The sequence below is a fragment of the Aulonocara stuartgranti genome, assembly GCF_965226115.1.
Source record: "Aulonocara stuartgranti genome assembly, chromosome: 12".
NCBI lineage: Eukaryota > Metazoa > Chordata > Actinopteri > Cichliformes > Cichlidae > Aulonocara > Aulonocara stuartgranti.
In genome coordinates this window covers 34,694,300-34,717,824 of record NC_138948.1, presented here as the reverse complement: position 1 = coordinate 34,717,824, position 23,525 = coordinate 34,694,300, and the positions used below count along the sequence as shown (strand labels likewise).

The 23,525-nt window shown below is 41.4% G+C and overlaps 1 protein-coding gene across 1 annotated transcript; it reads left to right on the top strand.

Annotated features, from left to right (window-relative positions):
• Nucleotides 1–1,135: 1,135 nt before the first annotated feature.
• Nucleotides 1,136–22,369, top strand: txnrd2.2 (thioredoxin reductase 2, tandem duplicate 2). The gene is made up of 17 exons (XM_082554189.1): nucleotides 1,136–1,273; nucleotides 2,870–2,935; nucleotides 3,018–3,074; nucleotides 3,175–3,319; nucleotides 3,672–3,746; nucleotides 4,468–4,546; nucleotides 5,311–5,373; nucleotides 5,504–5,574; nucleotides 9,206–9,225; nucleotides 9,368–9,459; nucleotides 9,555–9,729; nucleotides 14,070–14,206; nucleotides 17,592–17,687; nucleotides 18,247–18,339; nucleotides 19,547–19,618; nucleotides 19,700–19,797; nucleotides 20,005–22,369. Exons 1-17 carry the CDS (start codon nucleotides 1,198–1,200, stop codon nucleotides 20,126–20,128), a joined length of 1,539 nt encoding a protein of 512 aa, XP_082410315.1. The 5' UTR covers nucleotides 1,136–1,197; the 3' UTR covers nucleotides 20,129–22,369.
• Nucleotides 22,370–23,525: the final 1,156 nt, after the last annotated feature.

Below are 23,525 nucleotides of genomic sequence, written 5' to 3'. Positions count from 1 at the left end.
GAGAGTTCCGGCTCTTTCGGTTCGGCTCACTAAAAAGAGTCGGCTCTTTCGGCTCCGAACCGGCTCTTCAGGTTGTTTTGTTGCTTTAATTAATTTATTATTAACAATATTATAAAATTATGCACAAAAGGAATTACTAACGTAAAAAAACGTGGTTTTATATATAAATATATGCGGTGGTCCCTAGAGACAAAACACGTACAAACTCCAAGACACATTTCTAGCATGAACTGAACTTCCAAAGCAGAGCTACTAGATCACTTAAATTACACAATTGAAAGCATATGTGTATTCTTTGTGTATTTATACACAGGCACTCATATATATTCAAATAATTTAAAAAAAATGTTCATTTACCGGTTATTACCACACACCAGATCCGGTCGTTGGTACTTGCTGGCTTGTGTAGCCACTCGGTAACAAAAGCTCAACACTGCGCCCAGCATCCTGGAGCACTTCTGTTGTCTTTTGTACGTGTTTTGAGTTTTTATGTGCTTCTGAGTTTTTACGTGTTTTGGAGTTTGTACGTCTTTTTACGTGTTTTGGAGTTTGTACATGCTTCAGAGTTCGTACGTGATTTGAAGTTTGTATGTGCTTTGTCTCTAGGGGCCACTGTAAATATACTTTTATTTATTCACTCCATATAAAATATAATAAATAAATCATATAATACAAAAATCAACTATTCACATTTCAACTTTTAACTATTTAAATTTTCAGCTTTTTCCTTTTACAAATTTAAAGTGAAACAACACAAAACACTGCAAACCACAACACAATTAAATATAAATTAAAATATGAAAACAAAAAGAAACATGCACATTATCTGTCATATGGGCCTGCATGAATAAACTTAATGAATCCTTTATCATCTGCAACCGAAAATAGTTGTGGATGATTACTGTACCTTTCTAATGTGACGTTGTTGTCCCTGGCTCTCTTTCTCTCTCTCCCCCTCTGGCTCTGTTCCTGTGTTACTGAGTGTAATTACTGCCCCTCCCCCCTCTGCCCAGCGTAAAGCACAAGGCTCGCTTGCTGAGTGAAGCAGAAAAAAAGTGCGAGAGAGAGGCTGAGAGAAAGAAAAAGAAAAAAAAAACCCTCGCGATAAGGAGCCGGCTCGCGTCGTTCACGTCAAAGACCCGGCTCTAAGAGCCATTTCGTTCGCGAACGACCCATCACTACTTTCATAATAACAACATGGCCGCGTTGTACAGAGGCAGACACCGGTGGAAAAGGATTAATTGTTTGCACATATTTTCAAGAAAACTGACAGGTGAGGTAAAATTATTATGTTGGGACTACATGAACAGGTATTTAAATTTGATGGTATCAACAACTGAAAGCGTTTTCCTGTCAACAGACGGAACGGAAAATGTCGCCAGCAACACTGGAAGTCCTGTTATTTAATGTTATCGGGGTCATTTCTGTAGCTTCTTTAACTCATGGTCACTTTATGCCAGTTTTAGTTTCTGTAACACTGGAAAACGCTCTTTTTCATGGTAGATACTGCGCTGATGAGTAACTGGCTAATTCCTGAGAACTCGTTGAATTTTATATTACCAAACAGGAGCTTCATCACCTAGTTGTTCAAACAATCGTTAGTTAACAGTTAGTGTCTCAATACATGATAGCACTGTCAATATAGATGCCGTAAAACGCTCTAACTACACCCTCATATGTGTTTTGGGGGAATATTTATATAACGACAGCATGTTTACTTTAAGATTAAATTCAGACACGACGTTTCAGCATAATGATAATTAATATTAATAGTTAAAGTTGTCTTGTAAAATAATTCAAGTGGAAAGGAAGGTAGACTGCTGTACCTCCCGTGGACGCTGTTTAGTCTAACACGTGACGGAAATCTTTCAACTGAGGTCAACTGAGGAATGTTTTCAAATCCAGTGTCACGGTGTACAGAAGTTCAACTTAAAAGTGTTACTGTCAATACAACAGTAACAGATCCACAACCCTACTGATAACATAATTCTTAGAAGAATCACCAGACGCCCCACAAAACGCTGCACAATCACAATACTTCACTCACTTAAAATGTGTTTGGCAAACAGCAACACGGATACTAAAACCTGCCATAAATGTTGCAATAAGTCAGTCTGCAGTCTGCGACTGAATGGCGTCAAGTTTCCATACAGCCATCTTCTGTGATAAATCATCGAAAATCACATTTCTGTTGCTGTTTGCACAGACAGAAATTCACACGTACTCAGTCTTCCTTTTCTATGGAAACATGACCAGCTGGCAGCCAGGGTTGAGTCAAGACCCCTCAAGTTGAGCTTCTGTCTGCATTTATAAATTAGACGGCAATTATTTGCAAACCTTGACACTCGCTCTGCGAGTCAGTCCAAGTCAGACTGCAGCTGTTTGCAGAAAGGTTGACTCCTATCAGGGGACCTGTGCAATCACCTTGGAATCACAAATGGTCTTGAGCATGCAACACCCTCAAGCTGTGGCCAACAATTCACCTCAAGTTCCAGTCACTGAAAATATATGAAAAAAGTCAATACAATCAAGAGTCAGCCACCATTTTTATGAATTATTATTATTTTTGTAGATGCAAGCAAGTTGCTGTCCTTTTTGCACTTATGTGACTGAGTCATTAGCTCGTTTAGATGTTTTTTATTCAAGCCGATTGAATGTAAGTTTGCTCGGCTATTATTATCTCAGGATGGCAATGTGGGAGATGAGCCCTCTAATTTGCAGTATTTCAGTTTATTTCTTAAAATATCAATATTTGTTGTTACTATATCCCCATGTAAAATATCACAATAATATGCTGTATCAATCCCCCCAACTATCCCACCCTTCATAATTATACTGTGTCTACTATTGATTTTATATTCTCATGCAGGGAAGAACGACTATGACCTGTTGGTTATTGGTGGGGGCTCTGGAGGTCTTGCCTGTTCCAAAGAAGGTGAGGTGTTATCCTTGTTATTCTTTAATTTTTCCAGAGGCATTTTTGAGGAACCCGCTAACAATATGATAACATTTTGCAGCGGCACAACTGGGACAGAAAGTGGCTGTGTTAGATTATGTGGAACCATCTGCCAAAGGTGAAGTACATTTTGCAGAGCATAGTTTTTCAGTTATTTCTACTAACTGAAACACTGAGATTTACAGATGAGACTGAGTGTATTTCACTTTGTCTAACAGGTACCAAGTGGGGTCTTGGTGGTACGTGCGTTAATGTGGGATGCATTCCTAAGAAGCTCATGCATCAGGCTGCTTTACTTGGGACTGCAGTCAAAGATGCTAAGAAGTATGGCTGGCAGATCCCAGACACAGTCTCCCACGACTGGTAGGTCTCACCCAAGCTTAGTTGCTCTTATGTCTCACCTGGAGATAGCACAGAATGAATAGCTCAGTGGCACCATCTAGTGATGTAAGTACAGTAAGACAGGTTTAGGTGTGTCCTCTTTTCCTCTGCAGGTTCGTACTCATTTTTAATCAATAAATTCAAACTTCCTTAAAAAAAAAGACAAAATTAAGAAATTAAAAAAATGCATTAAAACTTTAGTTGGTCTGTCTTTAAAAATAATTTCTAAAGTGTTTAAAATCCCAGCAGTCTGGTCTTTCTTTTCCCTCTTTGCATTGTTTCTTGCTGCAGTGCTGTGGTTGGTTTATAGCATTACCCCTGGTGTGTTTTCCAGGCCCACCATGGCTGAGGCTGTTCACAACCACGTCAAGTCGCTAAATTGGGGCCACAGAGTTCAGCTGCAGGACAAGTGAGTGACAGCAGATCAGCTGTTATCATTATTTAACTTACTGGTTTCAGTGATGTTTCAGTTAGTTAACTCTTTTAATAAAGGGCATAGTGAGTCACTCCTCAGTCTATTTGCTTTTTTGCAGCAATAAATGTTAATATTTGAAATAATCGTGGAACTCTTAATAAAATTGCATATGTTTCATATTGTCTACAACAATTAGTGCGTAAAATAGATATGAAATGTTTTTCACGTGACACTCTTTATCCCTCCCTGTTAATTTTCCATTCTATACTTCCCATAAGATACTTATAAATATTTACACACCAGCCTAGTTCCATTTTTTCTTCTTCTTCTTCATGGCGTCATATTGCTGAAGGCTGTACATTTCTGCTACACACACCACACAGCTGAAGGATTGATCGTCAGTGACCACATGTTGATAGAGTGACTGGCTGTAGGGCAAACAGGTGTTAACCTGTGTGAATGTGCCCAAGCTTCAACCACAAAGCTTTCAATCCAGTGAGATCATTTGTTTGGACTCGAGTGTTAATGTTACTTATAGGAATTCTTTTTTTTTTTAAAATAACAATTAGCCAAAAGGGGATGTTTTTTAACTACAGGCAAAGCAGATACAACATGCAAGTGTTTGAACAGGTTCACTTATGCTGCTTCGTGTTCTCTTCAATAAACATCATTTAATACTACGTAAAATATATATATACTGTTTACTGTTTTGCAGGAAGGTGAAATATATGAACCTTAAAGGAAGTCTGGTGGATGAGCACACAGTCAGAGGACTGAGTAAAGCAGGGAAGGAGGTGGGCTGCAATATTAACTGAAACTGGCTGTTGGTTACTGAGAATATAACGTGTGGCGTATATCCCATTTTAACAGGTTAATGTCAACAGTATTTCTTTAAGTCGTTTAATTTTCGCTGGTATATTATGAAATGTACATTTAAGTAAAAGAATGTTAGTTTCGATGTCTCGTTAAAGAGGATCTGTTATGATAATTTCCACATAAGCCTTGTTTAGGTTATACTAAACTTTGGTGCTGTACATCATCAATGGTCTAAAACAACCCTTTGTAGTGCCCTGCTTTCCTTTAATCCAGCTTTCTTCTACTTGGAAACAAAAGAGTTTACAAGCGTCTGTCCTCCCATTTAGAGCTTTAAGCCTGACTTGATCATATTAAGGAGATGCTCTATCTTTAACATCATACGCAGTCAAGAACAGAGAAAATATGTCAGAAATGAAGTGTGTACAGTGGTCTGAATTTTAGTCGTGTTTCAAATGAGCATCTAATGGTATGTATATATCCATCAGTCCATCCGTTCTCTATTGCTTATCCAATTCAGGGTCCTCGGGGGGGTGGGAGCCTATCCCAGCTACTATAAGGCGAGAGGTGGGGTGCACTCTGTATATATGATGGAAAATATGGAAGACTCACAAAGAGCGCCGCTTCCATCAACACCATAATGCTGAATACTGCAGGGACCACTTGCTTTCATTTGACATTTCCTCATGTTTTGAAGGAAATGAACAAAAGCTGTTATTTATCACTTCCCTCTCCTCTTCTATAGACCATCCTGACTGCCAAGAACATTGTGATCGCCACAGGTGGACGGCCCAAATACCCCACTAATGTAAATATGCCATAGACCTAATATGCCACACTCAAGGGAACTGTTCCCCCTTTGTTGTGTTTAACATTATCTGCAGACCTGTTGACTGATAGATTGATATTTTTGTTCATCGCTTTAACTGTTGTTGCAGATTCCTGGAGCAGCGGAGCATGGCATCACCAGTGACGACATATTCTGGTTGAAGAAGTCTCCTGGAAAAACGTGAGTGCACACGAACACACATCTCATATGTGGCCTCCATGTTGCTGCTGCTTCCAAATAACTACAGGATTGTCGTCATCGTTCTCTATACATTACGCTACAGTGAAAATAGAATCGCCAACCTTTGCAGCTCTCTCGCCGCTCTACCCACCGAGCTACCTCGCTCGCTGACATGGCACATCTCGCCTGTCACGCACTGTAATCATTCATCAGGGACATGCAGTTTGTTTTTCTCCCTTCCTGTCAGCCTGTCCTCGCCTCATGATTCAGATTAGCAGTGTGCATCCTGACCTTTAGAGAACAAGCCCTTTAATCCAGCCATTTAGTGCCTGTCACCACCTGGTTAATTGGTCTTTCCCTGACGTTTCCTCTTGGCACATCGCGCAGATGGTGACTAGTGGTTGTGGTGTACCTGGCTGCGGAGGTTGTTTGCTTTGTGATGATAGATAAGCAGAAATAATTATTCCGATAATAAAGCTCCACATAAACATAAGCATGTAGTTATTAACTGTTCATATTTACAAATGTTTTTCTTTTTAATGTCGATTTTATTGGTTTGGTTTTGTGACTGTAGCAACCTGTTGCATTGTCTTGTTAAACACCATCAAATATTTGTGTGTGAAACTGAATTATCCACTCAGGAAGACCACTTGAGCTCAGGAAGTCCTTTGATGTAAGCGAGCGTTGGTTAGTGGAGTCGTCCGACTTCTCCGCAGGCACAGTTGTGCATTAGCATTAGCCTCCTCGCAACAGGAACTTAATCACACACTGTAGCGTGAGCTGTAGGTGTTGTCTTGTTGAGGCATCAGCTGTGTAGGTGAGGTCCGGGAGGTTGTTGCTGGAGGCAGAGCTCGTGTAGAAGGGGGTTACAAAGCGAGTGATGGGTGTCTAATGGACCTTGAAGCAAACACACACACAAATGACAGATCTGGCTTCGGGGCCAGAGTCCAGCCCTACCTGGCAGCCATCAGCATGCTATCAGAGGAAAACAGTGAGCATGTGCCAACAGGACATTGATACTGGTGTGGCACAGTATTTGGGTTTTTGTAGTGGCTCTAACCTTGTTCTGTGTTGTGGACCACATGTAGCATGAAGAGGTCTTCCGTGTCTTTTTAGAGAAATGACGCAGTTGCAGAGCACAACATGTCAGAATGAAACATGAACATAGTCATGGATAGACCCACATACGATACCTGCTTCTGTACAGAGACAAAACTGTCACTTGATCATTTACGTTAGCGGTTCTCAAACTGAGAGCAAGTCTGTGGTAAAAAGCAAATTTTTCTTGAGATAGAAACCCCACCGTTTTGGTTTTAGAGAATTTTCAAATCCCCACTCTATACCTCATCACTTGTATAAGTCAAGGTCAATGGTCCTCTTTTGGGCCAGCTTATTGTCAACAGTGTAACCCTGTACTGTAACCTAAATACCAGCCCGGCCTCGCATAGCTCTGCAATAAAGTGCAATAATTGGGCCCAAAGAATGTATCTTAACATCACTTTGCAAAAGTCAAAGGCCAAAAATGTGTATAAAAACACATTTCTTTTTCACAATTCTTAATGTAAACTGTCAATTAATATTATCTACATCAGCAGTCTCCAACCTTTTTTGCGCCACGGACCGGTTTATGCCCGACAATATTTTCACGGACCGGCCTTTAAGGTGTCGCGGATAAATACAACAAAATAAAACTAGTACCGGTACCGAAGAAAAGAAGATTTATTCGTAACACACGTGAAAAGACCCAGGAAAACTGAGTAAACGATAAAAACGATAACAAAATAACGCTGAAAACTGATAAAAACCCTGAAAACCACACATTTCACACCTGAGCCTCAACTCTCGCGGCCCGGTACCAAACGACTCACGGACCGGTACCGGTCCGAGGCCCAGGGGTTGGGGACCGCTGGTCTACATCCATTCATAGTTAGAATGATAACTTCCTTTATAACTTCCCCACATGGATGCATAGCTTTAGTGCTTTTGCTGTTGTACAAACACACAGTTTTATGAAACTGGCCCAAAAGTGTTAACTTGCACCCACAGTAAATACACAGTACTACATCAGCATTATTCTCATAAATACCTTTTATTTTAAATGACTTCTAATTCTGATAAAAAGTAGGAATTGCAGAAAAAACAGTTGAAGCTAAAATGCAGTGTCATTCAGTTTTTTTTCCTCAGTTTTTCAAAGTAAATGCATCAGTTGTTATGTTGAGGACTTTAATACTGAAATGCTAGTTAAAGGCAGTCATACTGTTACATTATAATCCAGCTGTAACCTTTGTCAGACTCACTAACAGCAGTAATCTAACATGAGAGAGGAGATGACATTGTGGCCAACCTGAAATACTTTCAGGACAAGTAAGCAGCTTGTAATGAAAAATATCAAACTCCTACTGTCCTTTGTAGCAATATCTGCCGACATACTCAACAAGGACACAGAAATATCCAAATGTGTATCTTATTCCTGACTTTTGAAGAGCTGCCCAAGGTTAACTGGCAGCCACCGACCGCTGAAAGCACAGCTACTTCCTCAGGAAAAAGGCCTTGGTTAGAGTCCCCATCAACGCGCTACCACTGCGATCAGGAGCCAAGCCTCAAGCAATGTACATGTTTCCTGGGTGGCTCCCTGTCCAACTTGTCACTTTAAATAAGATTAAATGATTTGAATTTTTCCTTTTATTACTGGATTTTTTTGTTTCTTGTTTTTAATCATGGTGATACTCTGGCCTGTGAACCTAATGCATGTTTACTAAGCTGATGTGAATTTTACAACCTCTGGTTTCCCTCAAACGTTGCCATTATTGAAGAGGGTCAGTAGGGTTGTAAAGGTTCAAATCATCATCATCCTTTTAAAGAATGTTTTGTATTTTTAAAAGAATGTGTTGCAGCTGCACAGACCAGTCAAACGTACTGTCAAACACAATGGAGCAGAAGAAGAGTTGTGATGGGGGGTTGGGGGCTGGAACCAGGTTCTCAGTGATGAAAGTGTGGAATCAAGCTAAACCTCTTTGCCTAATCTTCTTTAAGCTACTACACAATACATGTTAAGTGCAGGTGTGCATTGCGTAGACGTGGGGAACATGGGCACTGATGCTTTCAGTGGTTAGTGATAGCACGGACAGGGGTAGGATGTGCCGCAGGCAACCAGAGCTGTCATGTGGAGCAGACGTAAGGGAGGAAGGTCTGTTTTGTGATGCTAAAAGGGGCCTCATCCATGAGGGTGATAGCCTTCACTCAGCAGGAAGATGGGTGGACTTGAGCCCTGAACATGGCACACCCCATCTGCGGGGATTAGCCTAAACGCCGGCAATTAGATCTCCTCAACGCTACAGATCTCAGCGTGATTACAAGCGTGATTCATCTGGACCACACGCGAGCACAGAGCACACATAGTTTTTACTGTCGCTGTTTTCTGCATTTTCTTCACACGTCCTCACTCGCGAGGTTATGAAGTTTTAAAATTCCCCACCTGTCTAATTCGAGGATTTAAAGTAAAAACATTTTGAGCTTTTAGCTTTGGATTGGTTTTGTTTTATTTGGCCAAAGTGAGCGGCGCAAATGATGAAATGTATCTTTATTGCATTGTTAGTTTTGCTAAGAGCTTCTCTGTATTTGTGTTTTGCAGACTTGTGGTCGGAGCCAGCTGTATCCTTTTGTCTGCCACAGAGCTGGTAAATGAAGCCATTGTGTAAGGTGTGCTGATCATCAGCTGACAAATGGTGAAGTTGTTGCCTTTCGGCATCTAATAAAATAAAACAGCTCTAGTCCTCAACCTGATGTTGCTCAGATGTAGCTCTGGAGTGTGCAGGCTTTCTCAAAGGCATCGGCTTGGACACCACAGTGATGGTTCGCAGCATTGCTCTCCGGGGTTTCGATCAGGTACTGCTCTCTGAACCAGGTTCTCTGTATTCTGGGCATTGTGATAGAAAACTTTTCCATGTTTGAATTTGGATGTTCTCTTTTGGTTCGTACAGCAAATGGCAGGTCTAGTGACAGACTACATGGAAGCCCATGGGACCAGATTCGCATGGAAATCTGTCCCAAACAGAGTAGACAAACTTTCCTCAGGAGCCCTGCAGGTCACCTGGACTGACACCCAGACAGGGAGCGAGCACAAGGACACATTTGACTCCGTGTTATGGGCAGTTGGTGAGTTTGTGTGTGTTAGAGGGACATCTTGAAGATCAATTGGAGATCTGGAGAGTTAGAAACTCATTATGTGCTTACTGACTTGACTTGATTCTGACACAAGTTAGATAAAGATTCTAGACTTGACCTCTACCTGACTGTTGTGAGCCTTGAGTTCCTTGAAAACATATTGGCCTTGATTCTGATATAGGCCTTCTTGTCCAATATCAGTGTCTGACCTCACAAATGTGCATCTGGAAGAACAGTCACAAATTCCCATATACACGCTTCTAAACCTTTTGGAAAGCCTTCCCAGAAGAAGTGGCATCATATTAAACCCCATCTATTAAAAATGGGATGTCAATCAGGTTCATATGCATGTGACCGCAGACGAGTGAATATGCTCGGCAATATAGTGTAACTCCTTATTCTCTATTTTGTAGAGCTTTTACTGAGACCACATTTAATAGTCTCTCAGTGTAACCACGTATCCCTGTAATGAAACTCTGGTGTTACTGTTTTCTCACTGCCACCGGTTTCTCTGTCATCTAAAATAGAGTGCAGTGTCAGCAGATAGCACATGAATCAAGGCTGAAAACAAAGTAATAAAGACTGAGTGATGGGAATGGCCAGGGGAAGTGTTAATCACCCACTCTTGGCTCTCTGGTTGGAGGAGGGCAGGATGCACCCAGGCACAGGGTCACTACGTTCCCCTCTTTGTTCTCTATCTCTGCTCCTTCCTGCCTGTGCCAACCTTGCGGAAACCAACCTTGCATCTGTCACTGCCATCCCTACTCATAACCCTCCGCCTGCCATTACCAGCAGTCCTCCTCCTCTTCCTCCTCCTCATCTATTCATGCTGTATTCTATCGTTTCACTTCTGTTATACCAGCAGCATGAGAAACAATGGAAGGAATAACCGTCCATCAGGGCCACAATTGTGGGTTTGTTTGTGTTGCATGCTTTCAAAAGCAACACTCTGCTTCCAAAAAACTGACCAGAAAAGTTTTGAGTGTTTGCGTGAGAGAGAAGGGGGATCCCTCGGCTCAGTGCGTGTGACAGCAACGAGGATGTGCGTGACCCTGCAGCTGAGATGACGTTCTTTCTTCCCTCCCGCGACTGAATTCCCACGTCGTCCTCTCAGCGTTAGACTTATGGTGTGAATGTTTCCACTGAGCGCGCGTATCAGCAGACACTTGTGAACATGTGTGAGACATTGCTTAGCTCATGTTTCCTTCTTTGTTTAGAGCGAGAGTTCAAAGCCTTTACATTTTAGAACTCAACAAAGTGTAAAAATTAATTTACTCCCAATTCCCCGTACACAAAACATCTCCGTATTTTCGGCTTGTTTTTATCGTCTTCACATTTTTCACTATTTGCAGCAACACTGTAGTTTTAACGGGTTTCCAGAAATTGTCAAAGTTTCCTCTCTTTTGGTGCCGCTAGCTGAAACCCCTCTGAGGCCTGTATCTATATCAATGACAGCTTTTGTTCCCATACAGTAAAGTGAGAACCAGTAACAATGTAGCTTCTGCTCTTTGAAGTGTGGATGCAGGAGTTATGAGTACAAGGCCACTTCCCTTTACTGCTGCCTTACACTAGAGGCCAGGCAGAGTCCCAGGCCTCTGTGGAGTTATTAAAGGCCAGAGGGGACCAGGGGACCGTATCACCACAGTCTACCACATCCTTCTCTATGTCCATGCCTCCCTCCACCTTTCCCCCGCTCCTTCCTGACCTCATGGCCGCCGCTCCTCTGTCCAGGTGTGCCCACAGAAACACACCAGGAAACATAACATTTGCACATTTCCTGTCATGCATACAGACAGTGGGCACATTAGTCTTCTTCCTCACTGTCCTCTGCACTGCTCCAGGATGTCATTGGAAAACATTTCCTTTTTTTTTTCTTTTCTGTTTTATGAGATTTTGTTTCAGTTCAGTTTCTTTGTAAGTCTTCAGTTTAACACTGCTGACCTGCTCCACTTGTATGAGTGTAATTTGATCCGATTTGACTGAAAGTGCTGGCAACACAGTCAGCTAAGCCCACAGTTGTCATCGCATTTCAATTAAAATGTTGCTGAAGTGTGATTGTTGCCAAAAGCTACATGTGCTCACATTTGACCAGCAGCTCTCGGCCCTCTGACCGTGTTCTGAGGTTGGCAGAAAACATTTTGTTCTTACAGGAATCTGTCACGCAAATTAAAATACTCAGTGAGAAAATTGGTCATTATTAGAAAGATGTTCAGTATGGTGTTAGAGCAGAAGCTATACATACAGTATGGGCGGTCACATTATAGTGTTAGGTTTGAGTTTTACACAAATAATTTCTTTCTTGTTTATAGAATAAATACATTGAGGTGCTCTGTTTTTTTTTTTTCTAGTTACTCTGTATAACCTGATGCCTCAAGAAAAATTCATCTATTTCATCTTTGTTTATATGGTTTATGTTTTTGATCAGGAAAGCATCCAATCTTATTTTAACTTGTGCAGTTACACACATAAAGACCAGATATATAAAAAGAGTCTGTACTTACTGCTCAGAGTTTATTGATAATTGTTTTTATAGGCTAATTTGGACAATTTTTCATTTTAGATTAATTGAGAAGTGCTTTTATTTGTCGGTTGCAGTTTCCCACAACTGAGATGACAGACCTTGCCGACCGTACATACAATACACAAACATCACACACAGATATTATGACACCATAACACAATGAAAAGCACAGACAAGCAACATGGGAAAATATTCCAGTGTGAAAATATTTTATAATCTAAAGTATACAGTAACTCAGTGACAGACATGTATTTATGTCGGAGAGATGAATCTTTTGAAACAGGATCTAGATCATTATCAGAAGTCTCCTTGTAAGCAGAACTATACTAAACAAGTGAGAAACAGTAAAATTTAACCTTCCTAAATATTGTCTGACACTCCACAGTATATACTGTTTTATTACCATATTTACAGGCTGGTGTAAACTACTTGTTAAACCTAACTGGTTAAGTTTTACCTGTTGACTTCTGAAGATTCTCGAGAGCTCTAATCTTCCAGCTGTGTCAGCCATATCTCGTCATGGCCTTCAGCTACAGATTTGTTAGAAAGTCTTTATAAGTTTTTATAAATCGATTCATTCCTAAATGCAAATATGAAATAGAGTTGCTATAGTAAATGCAGTTAAATTACTCATGTCACATGTGATGACACTTTTGAAATTACACATTAATAAATTAAGTCGTTAATAAAATACATTTGTATATTACAACTAGTTTGTAGTGTTTTACTTTATACTTGTAAATACTAATTGGGACCTGATGTATTCCTAATTTTAAATTAATAATACAGAAATTAAAAATTGAATTGAAAAAACCTCATTTAAACAGGAAAAAGATACAATGTCTAAGTTTTGCTACAAATCACTACAAAATATTCCAACTCAAGAATGACAAGTATTGCAGTGTTTGGGTCTCACAGGACAGGAAAATATTTAGAATTCAGTCTCTCGGGACTAAGTAATGACTGGCTAACTTCCTTGACTCCTCCTTCTCTGTGCTCTCAATCCCATTAAGCCACACATGCTGTAGAGCCCTAGACAGGTCCCTATAGCCCCCCCACCCCCCCAGTCTGAGAGGAAGGGGAAGGACGTTGTTCTTCGGCTCCAGCCAGGAAAAAGAGTCTCAGGCGTTTGTTGTTTTTGCTGTCCGATAGCATCTACATGGGCACCTCAGGACTGGGTGTTTATTATTGCTACCCATGCAGGTTGCAAAAAGCTATGCTGAGAATGGGGGAGCATGTGGTCCATGCTCCATCACCATGGAGACTTGGTGTTGACAGCATCAGTCAGCCATCCCCCAGGAAGTGTCAGAAATTGCACCTTGGGATGTCCCAAGGGATCAGGGGGATGCCCATGCACAGCTGCTCATCAGCTGACCAGACTTCGAGTTTTTGCCTTATAATCACTGGTAATGGTACTGTTTAAAGATGAGATTTATCCAATAAAAGGCAATCTTAAACCTAGAGATATTAAATATACAGTGATGTAAAATGGAAAAAATATCCTATTTGAGATGCTAATACAATTATTTAATGAGTTTCTCCTAAATTTTATTAAAGATGTTCAAGGTCCTTAAAAATGTCAGTGTTTTTTGGTGTTCTCCTGCTTCTGTGCTGCCAAACTTAACTATTAAGCAAGCACATAGATTATTAGTATCTAGACTTCTCACAGAGGTCCAGTGTAACGGCTGAAATTTTGGGTATAAAAATGTAACTCAAGTTACAGGTTTTTTATATATACATATGCAGTAGTAATTTAATAATGCCCCTCTGTTGTTGTTGTTGTTTTGCTAATATTTCTTAATAACTTCAGGTAGAGCTCCTGAAACCAAAGCCCTGGGCCTAGACAAGCTTGGTGTTCAGCTCAACAAAGAGACGGGGAAAATAGTCGTAGGTCCTGATGAGTCAACCTCGGTGCCAAACATCTACGCTTTCGGTGACATCGGTGAGGTAAGCTTTGTCAACAGCAGACACTGCTTTGTTTAAAAGTGGAGAAACAGCACTATGCTACAGTGGCTGAAAGTCCACACCAATCCCAATAGACTGTATAATACTTTGCATAGTTTAAACATTTGGCCCAGAGATGCCTCAGTTCTGTGATGTTCACAAAATATTAACATGAAGTTAATGTAATTCTGTGGTGATCACATCATTGTATGTCAGCAAAGTACGAGCTGGTTGTTGTGATTGAAACGGTACAGCTATTATTTCTTATACTGGTGTTTACTGGAGAGAAGACGAGCTAAAGTTGGAACTGTCTAAGTGGATGGTCAAGAGCTTCTCTGAACTTGCAGCATTTCAAGCAAAATCTTTTCTCACAGTACAGAGAAGGTCCAGGTTTAGAACATTTAAGAATGACACCAAGTGGACTTAATAAGGGACTTACTTTTCTCTTGGTAGGTTATTACTTTTAAAACACACTTCAAACCAAAAGCACTATTAAATGCATAAGACTATATTTAAGTAATATATAAATAAAAATAAATTAGGCAACTTAATATAGAAAATAAATAGTTTCTAGTTTCTTCAAAATTACAATTTGACTATAGAAACGTTTGTGTTTTTGTATTTTATATATATCCTGAGTCAGAAATGAAATTGAACATGTACTAACTTCCAAATAATGCATTTTTTTTAAAACCGCTGCAGCTAAACAATCTTTTTTTTTTTTTTTTTTTTTTTTTTTGCCTGTCCCGTTTGGCTCTTTTGCCATCAGAATTATTGTCTAAAGGCAAAGAAAGATGCCCAACGGATTTACTTTACCAAATTGACCATCCCAGCCTTGCCGTAATGGTCCATTTGATTCACCTTTTATTGTTTATTTTATTTTCACTTGCTGAATACGGGACAGACTTGACTGGGGGAAAGAAGGGGAGAAAGAAAGAGGGAAAGAGAAACAGCTGAGAAGAGGGACGGGGGAGAAGGGCAAAAAACAAAAACAAAACTTCCAATTAATGCTAATATAAAAATAAAGATTTAATGTAAAAATGTTTTACAGTCATTCTCTTTTTATAAATACTTTGTAAATTTGTCCAGACTGTACACTGTGGATGTTAAAATTTTCTAGAATGGTGGATGTTTAGTAGGTAAACACTTGATTGATACTGACACAGAAAGTATGAATGCTGAAAACAAAATATTTGAACCTGCCGAGATTAAAGGAAGTAACTGCAAAAAGGCCATTTTTTTGAAATAAACCTAAAAGCCACATCACACAAGATCAGATTAGTAAAACTTTAAGAACAGCAAGAAGTCTTTTTTTGTATGACTTCAACAAGCCAGCTTATATTTAAAAGCTCTGAAATGTAAGTCTCCACTAACAGCAAGACTACAGCATTTTTTCATTTTGCTAAAAAAAAAAAAAAAAAAAAATATATATATATATATATATATATATATATATATATATATATATTTTTTTTTTTTTTTTTTAAATTTATTTATTTATTTTAGTACTACTTGAGCATAACGAATAAAATAAAATTATTAACTTGAATCCCTTTGATGTTTTTTGCCCTTCTCTACTGCATGATCACTGCAGACAACATCATCGCAGAATGCATCTCTTTGCACCAAATAGCAATATTTTCTATGCGAAGTATAGTTTGAAAACCCTTTCTGCCATTTATTGTTTTCGTGTGGACAAAGTGGATCTCTGTGCATTACGTACGTGCCAAATATGGAACTGCAGGACCAGAGTAACCTCCAGGAAAAGAAAGCTTTTCTCACATTGTACTATAACACAAACAGTTTAATGAATTTTCTTTTACAAACTGCATATGTTTTCTATCTTGAAAGTCATAAAAAAAGACAAATAATTTGCATGATTAAAATTTTGACAACTTTCATTTCATTTTTCTATATTACAGTATTGCATCTTTATTCATTCAGTTTGACCTACAAAACTGAGCTGAACTCTGATTAAGTGAAGGTGTGCAGCAAGCTGGGCTTTAACAAAACCAGCACTGGGTGTTCCAAACTGAACCAACCGTGTTAAGACTAGTTAAACCTGCAGCATCTAATGTGTTGGTTTCCCCCACCCCCCCAACCAGCTGTACTTCCTTCCTGCCTCCAAGCCTTGTTGCGCACACCGGCAGAGCTTCTTTTTGATTGACAGCTGGCTGTGATCAGTTGTGCTGCACCCTAAACTGACAGTCAGCTTTACACAGCATTTGAAAAGCTCAAGGATTGATATCCCTCCCAATTAGTCCAGCACTTTGATTTTTTTTCCTTTCCCCCTTCCATCTGAGTGCCAAGAAATGCATTATAATGACGCATGCCGTCTGGTGTTTAAACACTTACTGGAATACCAGAGAGCACGGCTGCATACATTGTAGGAGATGCTTTTGGACAACAGGATGTGTGGTGGTAATTTAACAGGTTGAAGTCATGCCTTTAGAATTGCCCTGCAGCCCTGCTGTTTCCTGCTCACTCCAGTTCTACGTCTGTCTGTGTATGTATCCGGAGCCATGCGCTTGTCTCTTTTGGCATCCTTTCAAAACAATAAATGCAAAAACACAAAAGCAGAGATTGTTTTTGTAAGTGAGTGAGACAGTGTAAAGGTGTAGCACTTGTTACTTGTGTCACTCCCTGACTCAGGATTTTTCCTCTGTGGATTTGTGCTAATGTATTAATGTTACTGGTGCAAACAGGAGATCTCTAAGATGACTTAAATTTCCAAGACACACTGCTGAAAATAACAGCTGAGACTGACCACCTGTAAACCAATAAAGACAAGAATAAAAGTCTGAGCACAGAATGTGAGGAGGACATGTAGACGAGCCCTTGAATCTGTGCTGCATTATTAACTGAATACAGAAAAATCATTGGTGTATGCATTATAAAGTTTGCATGTGAAGTTCTGCATGTCTGGCTTATAGAGTCAAGAGCCTGAAGTGGAATTGTCTGAACTCGCATGTCACTGGTATGCTGCTGTACGATGGACAAGAAAACAGCACCTCAGTAGCTGAGTGTAGATTTGCCTGTAATTATGACCGTTTCTGCTCAGTCTAAGAAATGACAGTCTGAGCAAGACTGTCAGGGTGGAGCAGAAATCTTGTTTTAGAGCTGCAGGAACTGGAGTCGTATACTGGACATCGCAAGTGTCAAATTTTGCTTGTGGGCCTTTAAAGATTTATGTCATTTTACTTTCTCAGATTGCGAGCTGGCCTGTTTAATTTGCCTGGTGTGTGTGTGTGTGTGTGCGTGTGTGTGTGTGTGTGTGTGTGTGTGTGTGTGTGTGTGTGTGTGTGAGAGAGAGAGTGTGTGTCTGTGAGTGAGTGTGTGTGAGAGAGAGGGGGGAGATTCATTAAGTTCAAATTTTCTTCTGCTTTAGGGGCGTCCTGAGTTGACCCCGACAGCCATTAAAGCTGGAAAGCTTCTGGCTCGCAGACTGGCCGGTCAAAGCACTGAACTCATGAACTACGACAACGTAAGACGCACAGAAATGCAAAAAAATACATACAAACGCACACACACACACACACACACAGAGAGCACCTTTCTTGCTTGTTGGGCCTTTTGCATCTATACATTACGCTTCTTTTGTGTGTAATTATGATCATTTCTGCTGTTTCCGTGGTTGGAGTCTCTTATGTACTCCCCCATCCACCCCCATATGATTCATAACATAATGTGTCAGCATTTTCCAAAACATCATCATTCTTCTTCCTATGTATACTCTATCATCCATCAACAAGTCTTAATGAAGGCTTTATTATGATTGTTTGGGTTCGCATCCTACAAGAGACTAACACAAGACCAAGACTAATAAGCTGCCGTCTATTTGATGCAATGTTCACACCATATTAATCTGTTTGAAATGTGTCACTATTTGTATAATGTCGCATTCTTAGCCTTTTTTGGGGGGGGAAGATTTGACATAAAAAGCAGAGTATTGAGATTATCCGACCCAAACGATGTCCACGATAGAACGGACATTTTGATTCTTGGACTTTTTAAATTCTATGTGTTCTTATTTTGTGTGACAGGTGCCCACCACAGTGTTCACCCCTCTCGAGTACAGCTGTGTAGGTTTGTCTGAGGAAGAGGCTGAGAAAAGGCATGGAAAAGATGGAATAGAGGTAAGACTATATGCTATAAGCAGCTCATGGCAGCTGATTGGTAAAATATTTTCTGAATGGATTTGGAGTATTTTCATATATCCACATTTAATTTTTTTTTTCATAGGTGAATAAATATCTGCAGGACTAAGCATATCTACAGTCCCTTGCTGGATGCTTATAGCTAAAACACACTAAGCACTAAGATTAAAGACATTAAATAGATTAGAGCTGGACATTCTTCTAAAACCTCACTCAGGGTGTGACTGAAGTGTGTTAACCGATAGATTACTTAAGATGTCACTGATGGTACTAAAACAACTTAAACCTTGACATAAAAGGTCATTTAATATAAGTTTCATCTGTTTAATTTAAGTGGTCTGTGAGGTGGTCTCCCCACACCATTTGTTAATGTAACAACTGCTGTGGCAACAAACTGCATCTGTGTCTATACCTTCGCTCCATTGTTGTCTTATTTTCTGGGACAATACTCGATGAATAGCTGCGTCTCACACACGCTCAAACAGAATGACACCGGCAGAGCCCAGCGGCTTGTTACTGTCAACATTCTGCATTATAAAAAAGCACAATGGCCTCTAACACCTAAGCAAACAGTGGCACACACGGGTACACAAAGCCGTATTTTATCTGTTTGTGTACGTGCAGCGTGTGCCAGATGATGGGCAAAAAGCCGCACAAGATCATTGATAAACGGTTTAGCCGCCGAGCTGGGTGCTGCTGGAGGTGAGTGACAGGTGAGCAGGAGGCCTGATTGAGGTGTGTATGGGGTGATGACAGGCAGGCTGAGATCTGAGGAGAAACTGCAGCACCGGGCCCCGACAGCTGCACGGTCCTCACGACTTGTGTCGGCACGTTCGACGGTAGAATGAAACGCGCTGATGCACATGTCTGTGAGGACTTTGAAATCCAATCAGCATCTTAAAGCAGCACTGAGAGTGCTTTTCTTTTAGGCAGACTTTAATTGTAAAACAAAGTACAGTAGAGGCTACAGACCTATGACCTGATATATTTTTTGTTCTCAATTTAAAAAAACAACAAAGTCTGTATCTAATTCTGATTAGCGTTCAGGTATTTGTTGCATTGCTGGAATTGAAAGTTTAAAGTATTTTTACCTTTTCAAAAGAAGAGATCATCATGACTCTTGCCTTTTAGACTGATTTCAAATAATTCTATATTTCTATTTCTCCTTTTTCTACGATATGTATAGATCCACCATGCTTTCTACAAGCCCCTAGAATTCACTGTTGCAGAGCGTGATGCCAGCCAGTGTTACATAAAGGTAAGGCTCGGCTGCAGACTTTTCTGTTGGTACTTTAAACCCCATATAGCAGCTGAATAACTAAAGGCTTCTTGGCTTCAGGTGGTATGTGAGCAGGGTGGCACTGGGAAGATCCTGGGTCTGCACTTCACTGGTCCAAACGCTGGAGAAGTCGCACAGGGCTTTGCTGTGGGCTTCCAGTAAGTTAATACGTCCTCAATCCTCTGATCACTCTCAGGAGCCTTTTCAACCTACAAACACTGTTTTTATCTTCCTGTGGTCCTCAGTTGATTTAACTGTTGATTTGAAAGTCTTTTTTTTAATGAGACAAAATATGAGGATACGGTGATTCCATGCCGAATGTCAGTAAAAGCAACTTGAAGGGACTACTTGTTTTTGTGTTTTAGGTGTGGGGCGACATATTCTCACCTGATACAGACAGTTGGAATCCACCCCACCTGTGCAGAGGAGGTGGTCAAGGTCCACATCACTAAGCGCTCTGGCTTGGATGCCACAGTAACTGGCTGCTGAGGTTAAGCACCTCGGTCTCTGAACACACAGTGAGCACGCAGGCTCCTCGGGGTGAAAGCAGAAAGTTAGTTAGCCTAGGTTTATCCTCCTCGTTCTCCTCCTAGCTCTCCATTTCTAGAGGGCCCGATGTTTACGCGGCTGGAACCTGTGAATCAATGTCTCTTCACAGGCTGGTGATGCAGGTTATCTTCACTGACACAGCAAGTGATAACCGCAACTGTTATCATACAATCTACACAAACGTTGTGTACATGCTCTAAAATCACCCAGCTATAGATGTGAGGTTCATGAGAGGCCCGCTACAGAGTGAGCGTCTTTTAAATAAACAGGCTCATCAATCAGGATTACGGCCCGCGGTGAGAATTTTGTTGAAACCGCACGAGAAATGTAGACTGGGTCCGAGCGTTCTTCTGAATATATATATTCTGCAAATATTGTTGTTTCTCTGGCTGTACTTCCTGTCCATTAGTCTTGTAGGTGACACATACCATACACCCCACCCGCCCCCACCGTGACACTGATGGATGGCTCCAGGGCCTTCGCCACAGCGACACCGTTCCATTTCCCATGGACACACACAAATAGTCGACGGGGCGCCTGTCAGTCAGCCAGCAACCTCCTGGGCCGGGGCACCCTTGCTTGTTTAGGGCCCAGCAGAGCCCTTTCGTTTTCCCTTCTGTGCGCTCCACCATCTACATGCATGGAAGCAGTGCAGTGGAACTACCAGTGCGTACTGTCAAAAGCTGTATGGATGCCACATCCCAGGCACGGAGAGCTCTATCTATTAATTAGAGTGCTGTGAGTGAGAGCTTTATTACAGCTGCAATACTCAGCCTCACCCAGAGGCGGCACTGTTGCACTCCAATTCTCCCCCCTTTTCTTTTTCTTTTTTTGAGAGGAGCCAAGAATGAAAGACAGGATAGTCAGTGGATAAAACATAAACCTGAATACATTCAGGCTGCACATTTAATCCCTTTAATCCCTATAAAAGATATGTGCTTTTGAATGAAGCTGGAAGGCAGACTGGCTTTATTGGAGCCAAGCTGATAAGGGTTATCTGTTGTGTATTTACATGGATGGCAGGTTAGTTCTCAAGAGTCATCACCTTTGAAGATAAGGTGAGTTGTTTATATCAATAAAGCAGTAATGGACCCCCACAGTTTGCCAAAGTGTTCAAGTTTTCAACCTGCTGCCTGCCGTAGACATCTTGGATTTATTAAGTAGATGAGGAGGGAGGAGGCCTGTCAATAAGGAGGCTTTGCTACAGAAATGGAGGTGCCTAAGAGGAGGGTGCTCAGGGTAGTTTATTTTTATTTGAAGTCTAATCTGCCCAGTCTGATTAATGATTCCGATGAGGGGAGTGACAGCGTGCCAGGAGATGGAGAGATGAAAAAGAGAGAAGGAGACAGAGCTTCCAGGTTTATTTGGACCCGGGCTGGAGGAGAGAGAGAGAGCTTCTGCCCTGGTTAGGGAGGGATGAGGTGGGTGGTGGTGGGGATTCCTGTGTGCTCTGTTCAGGGCTGAGGTGCTGACTGAAGGACCCTGACCTCCGCTCAGCAGGAACAGCTTGACTCTATCACTTCGAGCACAGAGGGCTCATATGCTGCGGCACTGCATGGCAGGGGCCTTTGGAAAGGGAAGGGGGGGGGAGACAGAACCGTCCAAGCAGCCAACCAACACAACGCAACACCGAGCGGTGCCCGGGGTAATTGAGTCCATGTTCCTGTGCTTAACGAGCCACTTCAGAGACCCCAAGGGTGGGCCCAAGGCAGCGTGAGGGAAGTCGTTGAGGCCATCAGTGTAACTGTAATGTCTGTTTGCTTTTTACCCTCCACTTCCCTTCTGCTTTGTCTCATTTGCTCTGTTATTTTACACACAGTACGGCTGTTCACACGCACAAAAATGAAATGGTCAGTATTTTCTTTTACTAAAACTTTCTGTCCAACTTAAATCATTTCTTTTCGTTGCTGATCAGTCACTCAGGGCCAAAGTTTTGACCAGTTAGCCTCAGCTGTGCTCTGCAGGGGGTCAGGGTTCAACTTTCAGGTCAGCCAGCTAATGATGACCCGCACTAAAAGCCAAAACTGGAGAGTGCAGGTCTGATGTCACCTGGCTGCAAACGTTAGTAGCTGTAAATAGAGAAGTGTCATTTTCTGTTAAAGCTTTGTGATACATAATTTATGTGTAAAGTAATAACACATTTGGTTGCACTGTCCCTAATAAAATAATGATGCCCACTGATTTACTGCTATGTGCCTTAAATAAATGACTCATTGGTCACTGAAAGGGGGAAAGATCCACCTGAAAGCATTTTTAAAAGGATATTGGAGAATTTTGGTGAATGTTTAAGCTTAAAGAAGTCAACATTAGTGACGGTATAAATCTCAATTTCTGTGGGTCTATCTGAAAATAACCTACGTGGCTCAGTGTTAATATCAAGCAGTGTCACGAGGGACGGTTCCACTTTGACCCTGAGTTGTCTCTGCTGACAGGCACCTCTGCTATACAGCCCTGTCACTCAACCCGCTGCACCAACAATGGCAGAAATTCCACTGTGTTTGTTTGGTTAAGGACCGAGCTCTCCGAAAACCCCTGAACCTCCCCAGGATCCACAGCAGCCTCATTCACCCTAGGAATGAAGTCGGTGTCAGTCCTAACCCAGACAGTGGGAGTAAAGTTCACCCGCCGTCTCAAGAATAGTCAGCCCCATTTAACAATTGTCTCTCTTCTGCCGTGCCACAATAGAGCAAACAGGATAAATCCACCTTGAAATGCACTTAGTAGAACATGTCAACATGCCAGGGTGCGCTCAGTCCTACGCTCCGTCTTAATCCAGCCCATTGAGCACTGACAGTTCTCTGTGAGTCAGACATTCACATTTCTTTGTCACTTCAGGTCTTGAGCTCTACCATCCAAAGCTGCTGGGAGAGCAGAACCCCTCGTACGCATGTTAAAACACACTTGCTGGGTATGTGGCCTCACAACAAGAGCAAACTCCTTGGGAGGAGGGGAATTGGATACATACCTTGTGTAAACATGAACAAAAAAAATGACGCTTGGAACAGAAAACGGCTCAAAACCTAAGCGAGGATTATCTTGAAGAAATGAATAGGGGCCAAGTATGACTGCCTCTTGTACTGCCTGTATCTGGCTCAAGAGCTGTCAGCCTTAGTTGTTGCCTGCAGGGCCCGGATGGAGTGCAAGGAGTACGATGAGGGCGGGGGGGCCTCCAAGCTCACCAAACTGGTCTCTTAGACTTTCTCCCTCTTCTGGCGTCCCAGGTTTGAGACAGTTGCTCATTGAAGTCAAGTATGAAATCTGGTGGTTGACCCGTGAAGAATGTTTAGATGAGGCTTCACTGACTTTACACAACTCCACAAAGTCATTGTCACCAGAG

Excerpts from the sequence above, each read along its gene's own strand:
- txnrd2.2 (XM_082554189.1), top strand. The coding sequence starts at position 1,198 with ATGGCCGCGTTGTACAGAGGCAGACACCGGTGGAAAAGGATTAATTGT. Across the intron at positions 17,688-18,246 it reads AACTCATGAACTACGACAAC|GTGCCCACCACAGTGTTCAC; the intron begins GTAAGACGCACA and ends TTTGTGTGACAG. Across the intron at positions 18,340-19,546 it reads ATGGAAAAGATGGAATAGAG|ATCCACCATGCTTTCTACAA; the intron begins GTAAGACTATAT and ends CGATATGTATAG.